Source organism: Erigeron canadensis, chromosome 1, assembly GCF_010389155.1.
Source record: "Erigeron canadensis isolate Cc75 chromosome 1, C_canadensis_v1, whole genome shotgun sequence".
Classification (NCBI taxonomy): Eukaryota; Viridiplantae; Streptophyta; class Magnoliopsida; order Asterales; family Asteraceae; genus Erigeron; species Erigeron canadensis.
The window spans coordinates 2997948-3010283 of NC_057761.1; the positions used below are offsets into that span (position 1 = coordinate 2997948).

General features: G+C 30.8%; 1 protein-coding gene across 1 annotated transcript; it reads right to left on the reverse strand.

The window, feature by feature from the left end:
* Positions 1-7765: 7765 nt before the first annotated feature.
* Positions 7766-11205, reverse strand: LOC122600442 (3-ketoacyl-CoA synthase 11-like). The gene is made up of 2 exons (XM_043773157.1): positions 10350-11205; positions 7766-8710 (listed from the first exon to the last, which is right to left on the reverse strand). The coding sequence occupies exons 1-2, from the start codon at positions 11076-11078 to the stop codon at positions 7925-7927; spliced, it is 1515 nt and encodes a 504-aa protein (XP_043629092.1). The 5' UTR covers positions 11079-11205; the 3' UTR covers positions 7766-7924.
* Positions 11206-12336: the final 1131 nt, after the last annotated feature.

A 12336-nucleotide genomic window follows, 5' to 3' on the forward strand; every position in this document is an offset into this window, starting at 1 on the left:
TGCAAGGTTAACCCAAACCGAACGTCCTAACCCATTTAAACATGTTAGGTGTTTGAGATGTAGCGAATTACCCATGTACGCTAGTCGAAACTGCTTACTTTATGTCGTGTAATGGATCGTATACGAAATTGCCATCCCTGTCTAACAGAACCCAACTTATAACTAAAGGAAGTGTCTCTTACTTTGTGGGTTTTTGCCTTAGATGCATTTTGAACAAGGATGTAGCGTAGCCCGGTTAAAGCAACTGACTATCCTAATCTGATTAAAAGACTTCACCTTTGAATGATGAGAGACAGATCCTGTGTTGACAATTATGAATTACCCTTCAAAAAAAACATTAAGTATATATCGGAATTTGCATACGTTATATACATATACATGTGTGACACCCATATTCATAGGTTTTTGTAGCACTCCCGTAGACCGTAGTAATATCTTTATCTTGGTGTCCAAAGAGATATATATATGATCGATAGGTGTAAAATAAAACAAATATTTAAGTAAAACAAATAAAATAATATATTTCTTTTTAATAAAAATCATCGTGAATCATGAAAATTATTGTGCATCAATTACTTCAATTCGTAAATATTTGTGCATCAATTTAACTATGATCTAAAGGTCAAGATCATGTCCAATGTGTTTTACCTTAATATTTATTTTAGGAAAATAATTTATCAACCTAATAGATCAACCTAATGATCAACCTAATAACATGATGATGACATTTGACATAATTAAAGGAAGATATTGGAGAGAGAATTAATAGATTACACATGTTAAATGATAAAAGAATTAGGTTGATTATTAGGTTGATATATCATTACTCTTTATTTTACGATACCCAACCACTGTCTATAGAATATATATATCTCTAAAAACTTAATCTCAAACAAGTAGCTATATATCTTTTTATAAGGAAAAACCACCACTTTAAACAACACACATGTGTGGCAATACATTGACCAACTTTTTGTGATAATTTGTTTGTACTATAAATGAGATTTGTAGGTGGGAGTTGTTAGGTAATTTAAGCATTAAAAATACATCTAGAATTGAAGTTGCTATCTTCTTATGTCCCGTTTGCAACTTGTTTGGTCAATAGATCCCATCAAGTGCATCATCAAATCATGGATACTGATAGTTGGATTAAGATCAACTATACACGTTTACGTGTGTGACTTCTTATAGAAAGAATCGAAATGAAAATCAAAATCAAATAGCAAGTGAAATCTTTGTTAGGAGAATAAGAATTATTTTTTTCAAGCGAACAACAAAACTATTTTATTAATATGCCAAACCACCGATATGGTAGGTTACCACACCCGTCCATATACACCCTGGGAAGTGATAATCGTACCACATATTTTGATTCATTTACCACACCGTATATGTTTCATAGCATACTATACAAGCATGTAATGCACAACAATGGTAAACTTATCAAATTCTGTTGTACGAATATCACTCCACTTACAATATCAACATACAATATAACCATTGGTAAGGTTTTTGACCTTGGGAGGATCCACCTGGATTCGAGTCTCACTTCTCATATTTGTGTGGTGGATTAATTAAGGGTTTTTCGAGAGTCCTGGTTTCCATGCATACGTATAATTTAGTAATAAGAGTAGAATAGAATGCCGTTCCAAAAAAAATAAAATAAATTAATTTTACATATTGAAGAAAATCATAGTCAAGATCAAGGTTTTCATACGTTTAGTTGAGGGGAAACATTTTGCAAACGCAATTCAATCAGCTCAATCAAGTCATGGGAATGATATTAGCTCTAGCTAGTTGAGGTATAGAGTTATACCCAGTAGTAATTGTTGTTCAAAATGTGTCATTCAAAAAGAAAACTCGGTTCACCCAATCAAATTTTGATTAGGTTATAATGAGTATTATCTAGTATAACATTTATTAGTCACGGTCTATGGTCTCTCTGTAGAGTCGTATATGTGTCATATCTTTCTCTTTATGGAAAGATTGAAGACCGGGACTCCGAGAGTAAAAAAAATCGCTCAGTGTTACTGTATTATTGTATTACGTTCCTTAAAATCGCTCATATGATAAGAATATAAAATATACATTAAATTACAGTTTTAGTCCCTCAGGTTTACTCAAAATTTCATGTTTGATCCCCTAACTTCTTCGAATTGCACATATGATTATTAACTTCGGCACCGCGTTAACATTTTCTGTAAGATATACTCGTATAATGCCTGAAAGAGTGTAAGGTGGATTGGACGAACTACAAAAGGAGAAATCAATCAATGCTAGCGCTGGCATACCATATGCAATTTAAGTTAAGGAGACTTATTGATATGCATTAATGGTTGTTATACAAAAATTGGTCAATTATGTCACTTGTATGATGTATAAAGTCTATAAGTATGGTCGCATTACCTAAAAAGGTCATTTTGATTAAATATGCCCTTTCAATAAAGAATATAACTTATAACTAAAAAATCTAGAAGTTAATCTCAAGGTATTAATAAAATCATGTACTTATAATTATCTAAAAAAGTTTTAAAAGTTAGTTTCGACTCAGACATGTTGTAGACAATTTTAACCAGCGATTTGTTGGACCTCCAACCGCCTACTTATGAAAAATACCTTGTGATAAAAAACCCAAGACTCGAGTCTGAGACATTGGAAAAAACTCACCTCCGAGGCCCACATAAAGTATTTAGAAGATACACATGACCAACCTATTTATTTATAAAAAGTTGGTTAATAAAACTTATATAGGTGATCACAAATTTAGAAATCAATTTGCTGGACCTCCAACTTTCTTTTCATGAAAAAAACCTTGAGATGATAAACCCAAAACTCCATATAATGGATTTAAAAGATATTACTCAACAATTCATTTCATTATAAAAGGTTGGTTAATAAAACTTATAAAGGTGATCACAAATTTAAAAAATATATTATTGGTTTTTTTTTTTATTTCAAAAACACTTTGCAAAGATCATAATAACTACTAAACTATGTATTGGAGCATACATGTTAAACATTATAAAATATTTCATGTAGAATAAAATATTTTTCAAAACCAAATATATAACAGTTTGTTCACATATAAACAGAAATGTAAATAAATTCATTCACAAGTGAACAAAATGACATTTTAAAAGTTTTGATTAAAAAGAAAAGATTTTTACAACATTAACTTTTATAATATTAGACATGTGAATAAGCTTAAAAAATATATAATTCGATACATGATTAAAGTATTCACAGATTTTGTAAAAACAAAAACTTCTTATAATAAGGGTCCCTACAGTCATTAATGAAAATTTAACAAATAAAACATAAAAGACCTTAAATTATCATGGATATAGTTGATTCAAAATAACCTAATTTGATATTGCCCTTTGAGAATCAATACATTTTTCATTTTGCGAATCCCATCTTAATTTTCAAAACCGTGCATCTTTCTCTTTGAAATTTCGATTTATAACATGTGAAATCCTAAAAAAAACCAAATGAACTTATAAAAGAGATTTTAACCAGTGAGATATAATTAAAATCTTTAAAAAGTTAAATATTGAACCAAATAACTTGATAACTCAACAAGTAGAAAATATATAAATCATATGTAAATTGCCTTCGTGCAAATATTCACTTTATTAAAATATTATTAAATATTTTATTTGTCTAGATGTTACGTGACAACTTATCTTACATTCAAAGGATAAGGATCATCTAAAATTACCTTCAACTTTATTAGTAAAGTTGGAAACATCTTGACCTTTAATTTACCTTTAGATTTAGTAAAATCAAAGGTTAAGACCCTTGATTTTAATTCAAAGGTAAGGATCATCAACTTTACCAATAAAGTTATAAATAACTTTAGAGGTAGGATCCTCATCCACATTAAAAAAGGTATCGTATATAAATGTATACATATGAATTATGGTTTATTTATATATTTTCAAAATATCTTATCTTATGTTAATCTTAATCTCATCTCAATCTTAATCTTAATATATTATAAGACAGTTGAATTGATGACTTATTAACCGATCAAATCGTTCAGTTCGATAAAATTGACTCTCGCTTATGTCATCATATCGTTTAGATTAACTATAAATTAGAAATCCTAATAATCATTATCCAAATATATTATTATATTACTATTTATATTAATTTGTAGAAAAAATCTCATTAATTTACACTTTTTTGTTTCCATAAATCATTTACACTATTTATCCCTAAATACTTAATTCCATTAATATGTATTAACTAATAATGACAGTGACGAACCTGTGATTATTGTACTTCAACTTACAAAGTATAACACTTAGAACTGTATATCTTCAAAATTATAAACATTTATGAAATAAATGTATGAATATCTAATATTTATAATATCGTAAACCCATGTCCAATTTTAAACACGGGTCTAAAATCTAGTTCACCTCTATACATAGCTCGAAGTTTGTAAGGAGTTTACTTACGACTGAAAAATGTATACAAATTTTCTGTTGTAAAACTTATAAGTTTTTTCTTAATGTAATTTTTATTTAATTTGATGTAGCTTTATTTCATAACTTTCATAGAATTTTTTTTTTTTAGTGCATTATGGTTTGAAAAAAATATTGTATTGGACACATGCATGCCAACACTGAATTAATTAATCTTACATGTTCTATGAGTGTGGCAAATAGCAACAGAGGAGCTATGTGGTGATTAAAAATGGTCATGATAACCCCACAATTTTTATAAAACTTTATATTTCTACTAATATTTCTAGGTATTTATTTATTTTTATAGTAATTAACAACCCTAGACTAGTGTAGTTGAATTTTGTAGTTTAGTTTTATAGTTTTCAGTGTAACAAAAACTTGTTCGACGATCCCAGAATACAAATTCTTGCTAGCTTTATTTCATAACTTTGATAGAACCTTTTTTTAGTGCATTATGGTTTGAAAAAAAAATTGTATTGGACACATGCATGCCAACACTAGAATTAATTAATCATAAATTTTCTATGAGTGTGGCATTTGGCAAGGAGCTGAGGGTCTCTTTTCTCGCAAAATGTTAGGGGTTCGAGTCCTACGTACCTTGGATATATTTGGTGATTACAATAGATATTTAATTTCCATATATGATTGGAAATGAGTGAATGTTTTTATCCAGATCTTTATGTGATAAAAGTTTTTCATTGAAAGGTTTAAATTGGGTATCTAATTAGCGAGAGGACTCTTTAACACGAGCACGATTAAGATTCTAATATTCACGAATAATTTACCACTTTTAAAAGAAAGACTATTATTTTCCATGTAATAATGCAAATTTCATTTTGTTTAAATGAAAGAAAACTTATTTTGTGTGTAAAAAGGTCAAATCTATTTGTGTGTATAATTGCGTATAATCTTTGATTATTTTCTTCCTGAAATCAACATAAAGAATGCCAATTTTGAAAGGGTTGTGGAAGAGAGTTGTGAGAAATTTATACTTAGAAATATATCGAAATTTAAGAATGACTTGATGTAAACTCTATCTTCTTCGGCACCTTCAATATCGAAAGTTTACTATTAATAAGTTCTGTTGTTAAAAAAAAATGTACGTTTGAGCACTCTTCAAATGTCAGAGCATGCATTTGTTACTAGACAAAACTATACATTATTACTCATTAATTCATAAGCTATAAATAGCAAGTCCAAGTCTCTTCAAGAACAATTATAATGGCAGTATCGATTTGATTAGGTAATTTTAGCTAGACAAGAGTTTTGTACAATTATGAAGGGGTGAGACCTTTGGTACCTTTTGGAGACACATTGATTGGGTTACTTAAAGGTACCAAGTACTGCACTTTACAAATATACATTATGTAGACTTGAACTACCACATATATATAAAGGGACTGCTATCCGACCATCTTTTTACTAACCCGGCCACACTTTTAGAAGCGATTCTTTAACAGCGATTTTGTTTTTTAATGTAAACCACCATTAGCAGTGATTTAGTCCTTTCCAACAACGATTTTGTCTTTTCTACTACCACCTTTAGTAACGATATCTCTGCTAAAGGCAGAAAAAGTACAATTAATACACTATCTTAGCAGCAATATCCCTGCAAAAAGGTATGTAAAGTACGGAAACATTAAATTTGGTAGTTGGAAACATTAAGATCGATGCTAAAAGTATGTACCGGTTTAAAACATAAAGTGAGGTAAATGTGCTAAGTATGAAACATTAATGTGAGAAAAAATTTTTTTTATCTCCTTTTACAATTCATATAATTAACCATATCGTCTTTGGTGTTCATTTTTTTGTTTGATAGTGATAAAGACACACCAGTACGGTAGCCGGAAAAATGTTGCCGGGAAAGTGCTGTTGGAAAGGCTAGTGGTGGAGTTTGGGGTTTGATAGTGATAAAGTGTTATTTTTGTTTAAAAAGAAGACTGGTGCGATTTGGGGTTTGATAAGAGTGATATGGGAAAGAATTGGTTGGTTGGATATTTATTAGGAACCTTTTAGCAGCGATATCGCTGCTGAAGGTAGGGTTCAAAGTCAAAAGTCCAACAAAAGTACTTGTCAGGTCTGTCGTTTCGTACAATACCTTTAGCAGCTAAAAGGGGTGGTCGGGATAGCAAAAATAAATGGTTGGAATAGAATCCCCGAAATACAAAACATATATTATTACTACTACTATTATTTTCACAATAATTGTGTGCCACTGTACGTATTCAGTTAATTAAGAGAAATCATACATATATGAGAAATGATATTTCTACAGCACACTTTAACCATCTACAACAATTTCTCCATGATACAGTTAAACTGCATAATAAATTTTGTACCTTTGTTATAGTCTTATAGATGACTAAAACTTGTTGTATGAATATCACTCCCGACCCTACATATCGGTGGTTCAATAGCATTTTGTGTTCTTACAACCAAAAACAAATTAATGAGAGATTAATTCAGAGTATACATTAAATTAAATTTGAAGCTGAGACGTGTTAGAAAGTTTATTGGCCTAAACCGACTCTTAACAGTAAGTGCAACAATTTTATATTTTTGGAATTGGTTGGAAAGTTTGTTGTATCACTATATTAACAAATTCCGTTGCTCTAGCTAGCTAGAAAAATAACTTATGTAGATATTGCTAAAATTTCACTCAATGAATGACAATTAAAGTACGAGTTCTCAGAAACACTATGTATTTATACGATACTAGGTTTTTTACCCGCATGATATGCGATTATTTAATTGAATTATCAAAGGTTTTAATATAATATTGATAATTAAAATTTGGTTTAGTTAGCATAATATTAATGTTAAATATGCTTGAATATCTTATCAAAACTTAAATTTGTTAAAAAAATTATATTGAATATAATTTAAAAAAAAAAACGGATGGAATTAATGTCTCAAATAAATAATTGTGATTATAATGTTTGATTTGATATAATGTTTAACTAATTAATTCAAATCTATCTAAATTTAAATAAATATATATATAAAAGTTTGGATATGACACATAGGATAAATCGTAGGTGACAATTTTTTAGGTGGTAATTTTTTAGCATAACTTTAGATTTGAAGAAGGCTTAAAAAGGCTAGGATTCCTATTCTTTTAATATAAATATAGATACTCGTATATATTTGCCTATTTGGATTATATATAGTTGACCCTTTGAATACAAACATATATACATGTAAACTCATTTTCCCTTCCTCTCCTTAATTTTCTGTTTTTCACATATGAATCTCTAAAGTAATATTGAGTTTGATTTTCAAACACGGGGTTAATTATCAAGTTTTACAATTCCACACATAAACTAAAAAAATTGGGGCACAAGGACAATTGCCTTTTTTGCTATGAAGGACTTCATTCTATAATACATGGCCACGTACACTTCATCAAACCCTTAATCTCTCTAAATAACAAAAAATTGACCACACAATTACAAATTACCAATCTTGACAATCTTGGGGACATGAACCGGAAACTCATGGATCTCGTCAATCCAGGGATTTTTCTCCTTGGCTGGATCAATAGTCCTTAGAGCTTTCCAAACAGCGCTGTTACATTTAAAACCCGAGCCAAAAGCAATTTGCCATGATCGGTCTCCTTTTCTTATCCGTCCCTTAGCTTCAGAGTATGCTAGTTCGTACCACAGAGAGCTACTTGAAGTGTTACCAAACCTATAGAGTGTCATTCGAGATGGTTCCATGTGCCATTCTGATAATTCAAGATTCTTTTCTAACTCGTCTAGCACTGCTCTTCCCCCGGCATGAATGCAAAAGTGCTCAAATGCAAGCTTGAAATCCGGGATATATGGTTTAATTTTCATTTTGAAGACCTTTCTAGCGACCAATGTCACTAAAAACAGTAGTTGTTCGGACATTGGGAGCACTAATGGCCCTAGAGTAGTGATGTTGGTTTTTAAGGCCTCACCGGCAACCGCCATAAGATCTTTAGAAAGAGCCACACCTATCTTTTTATCTTCGTCCTCTTCTTGGAACACGCAACTATAACATTTGTCGTCCGCTCCCTTGTGAGTTCGAACGGTGTGTATGAGTTGATATTTTGAGCGACTACGATCAGAAGAACGATTAGATAAAAGTATCGCGGCACCACCCATACGGAAAAGACAGTTTGACACAAGCATGGACCGATTATTTCCAAAGTACCAATTCAAAGTAATGTTTTCCATGCTAACCACCAATGCATATGAATTAGGGTTCACCTATTTTCAACAAACAACATAACATATACATTTAATACATTTTGTTCATGATATCAATATCAATATACAACTAAGCGAAACATATATCCAACATTTAAGTCACAACTTTTCTTGAGTTACTTTGCTTTGACTTATTTGACATAATGTATGACTTTAGATGCCAAATGAGGTTGATTAATTGGAATACAGTTCTATATAATGTGACACATAATGTATTTCAATTGTAAAAACTTGATGGCCAACATTAGGAGGAGCTAGAATTATAAATTATTTAACCATTAAATATGTTAGGCAGGTTGGCTTAGATCTAGATCTCATACTTTTCATAAAGCTAAGTCCCTTTAGGACAATTTTTTCACATGTTGGCTAATAGCCCCAATGGACCCTATACGACAATGACAATACCATCCCTTCTTCAAAAAAGTTCTTTTACTTTCTTTTAAAGTTCTATGTAGTCTTCAGATATGTTCAGTAGAAAAATTCAATGAGGAAAAAAACACACACGTACACATTATGTACACCTTATATTCTCTAAAAATTTAGACTTATTGAAAAAACCATATATTATTATTAAATCTCGACAAACATATGTAGAAAATATTATATTCGACTTGTGACTAATATAGTACTGTAATAATATCTATTAAGTTTACTAGCGATGACCATAACATTTAAATGCACAAATAAATTTGCACTTTATCCATTAAAGACTGAATGAAAAAAGTGACTGAATTGATATATAATGTCAGTATAAATAAACTAAGTCAATATAGTTGTTTTTTAATTTATTAAATCAAAAACAAACATATTTTATTGACTTAATCTATTAAACAATTAAAATTAAGTCATAACTTTTTAATTAAGACTTTATTAAACACTACCTGGTAAACATATAGGAGGCTCTGGGAAGGGGCAAACCCGACCCGTTCAAGGCCCATTTTTTTTAAGCATCAATTTTCAAAAAAAAAAAATTTATTTACAGAAGGTTTTTGTATACTATACGGAGTATTTGAATTTTTTTAAGTGGTCATAGTTTTTCCTAGGAATTTTGAATGATCCCTGCTGGCCATGTGAGTTGAATTAGTAACATGACAAATGACACCCAGATCCACTTGTTCAACATAAAAGCGATATGTTAGTAAAGTTTGACACGTTAAAACAAATGTGAACCGTTTATTCATAGATTCTAACTAACCATTGTCAATATTTTAGTCTTTAAATATCTTTGATTATGAATTTAAACTTTATTGTACACATTGGTTTGTCAATAAGTTTAACCTTTTCCCTTCAAAAACAAAAAAAATATATAATAATAATAATGTGAGTTAAATAAGCCCAACTTGGACTAATTTAAGAACCAAATCATTACAACCTTCTAATTAATCAAGAACAAATATTACGGAAAATTAATTGGTTAGGAATTCAATCCCCATAATTAGGATCAAGACTCGTTAAAAACCAACGCTAATTAATTAGTTTGGGATTGCCTTTAATGTTTTCGCATAATCAGTTTGAAACAACCGCATTGCTTCAAACTGATTATCCAAACATCTAAAACTGACTAAGACTGATACAGTCTCGGCCAGCAAAAAACAATGCGAAATATATATAAGAGCAAAATTGATAAAGACAAACATACCTGTAAAAGTTGTTTAGCAAGATCAATTGAGATCAAACCAGCACTACAACCCATCCCACCAAGATTATAACTCAAAATATTGCCTCTTAGCTTGTAATGGTTAACCACCATGGAACTAAGTGAAGGTGTTGGACAAAACAAGCTACAATTCACTATAAGTATCCCAATATCTTTAGCCTTAACCCCGGTTTTCGCCAAAAGTTGATCAATCGCACCAAACATAACCATTTCGGCCTCTTTCCGCGCTTCTTCCATACACGGGTTTGGTGGCACTTGTAACACGGCCTCAGGAAAATACGTTTTTTGGCCCAAACCCGAACGTTCCAATATTTTTTTCTGAAATGCTAAATTCTCTTCACTAAATGTACCTGCCTTAGTTGAATAGTCCATGAATATTTCACGTGTTACAATATTAGAATCTTCGGGTTTGTAACACGCGAAATCTACTAGGAAAACCTTTTTAGGCCGGCTCATAAAGTACAATGTGCCTAAAAAAACGAGCAGAGTCGAACATGCTACGACGGTTACGAGATTAAATCTTAGGTGGTTCCATAGGTTTATTAAATCTTGTGATGTGAGTGTCGATAAATGAATCGAGACTATTGCGAGAAGTGGGACTAATAAAAGGTACATGAAATGTGTGATCAAGTAATGGTAACCCAATTTTACGTATTTTAGTTTTACCGAGAGTAAAAAGTTGGGGAGAGACGGCTTCGGTGAATCCGCCATGGTTTCGAACCCTGATCGAACGGATCGATTCGTAATTTGGAATTTGGATTTGAGAGAAAGAATTTGAAGTTTTGAAATATTTGGGATGGAGAAACTGGTGAAATGAAATGGGGGGTATTTATATAGCTAGGAGAAGGACAATATGTGAATAAATAAATATAGATCAGATAAATAGATATATCTATATCTATATAAAATATATATATATATACACAAAATATGATAAGATACAACTAACCCCAACGAACTTTTTAATGGTTAACCCGCCATTGCATTCAATACGCCAGCGATAACATATAAATATGGATGGCAGATGCAGATCGGTTTCGTATATGTTTGGAGTTGACAAATTAGACTTAATCAACGCCTTCTAAAAATGGGCCGAGGTTCGGGTTTAAGTTTGACTTGATTTGTTAGTTTTTATTTTTCTTTTCAATTTTTGTGAAAAACATTTATTAGTATTAGGACTAGTAATAGTCTTTGGAGTCTTCATCCAGTGGTTAAGGAGTTTTCACCGTTAATATTATCTTCATCGACATGAAAGAACAAATTCTTTAAAATATTATCAGGATTCGAACTCAGGAGGAGCTAGCATATCAAGTTTAGGGAGAGACTTGTATTCAACTTGACTAAATATGACACCAATTTTTAACATTAATATGATTTGGTGCTCATTATTTGGCTATTTGCATTGAAACAAAGCAAAAAATATATCATCGATTTATAGCTTTAATCATTTGTAGTGCTAGTCGGTCTTTATAACTTAATAACTTAGATTACAAAGGCTAAGAATACACACGAATCTTCAAACAGAAAGCTACAGGCTTTGAAATATAGGAATTCCATTGAGTGCGGGTTTATTTTGGAATATAGCTTAAACCAATTTCGTCGAGTCCTTTTGTCCATTGACTGGTGACTATGGGTTTATTCGACTTCAATCAGAATTCATCTTCCGTTAATTTAGATCTGGATTGTAATGAAGATCCAATGTATAAATCTAGAGCCATCAGATTTTTATACTTAGTCAGTGTTCTTCAACTAATTCTGAACAAATTTAAGTGGTTCATTTTTAAATTTACACAAACCACACCTAATAGTCAGGCTCGTGGTAATCATTCCCGCTCACAAGTTTTTTTTTTTTTTTGAACATTCAAAAAGGATTTTATTGATATGAACTTCTAGCAAGGAGCTAGGTTGATCATACAAATATGTGGAAAAGAGACCAGGAAAAAAATAGAAAACGCTAAATTTTCCAAGT

Bases quoted from the DNA above. Each gene is read 5' to 3' on its own strand.
- LOC122600442 (XM_043773157.1), bottom strand. From the start codon at position 11,078: ATGGCGGATTCACCGAAGCCGTCTCTCCCCAACTTTTTACTCTCGGTA. The intron at 8,711-10,349 runs GTATGTTTGTCT...TGTTGAAAATAG, and splicing joins TTGCTAAACAACTTTTACAG to GTGAACCCTAATTCATATGC.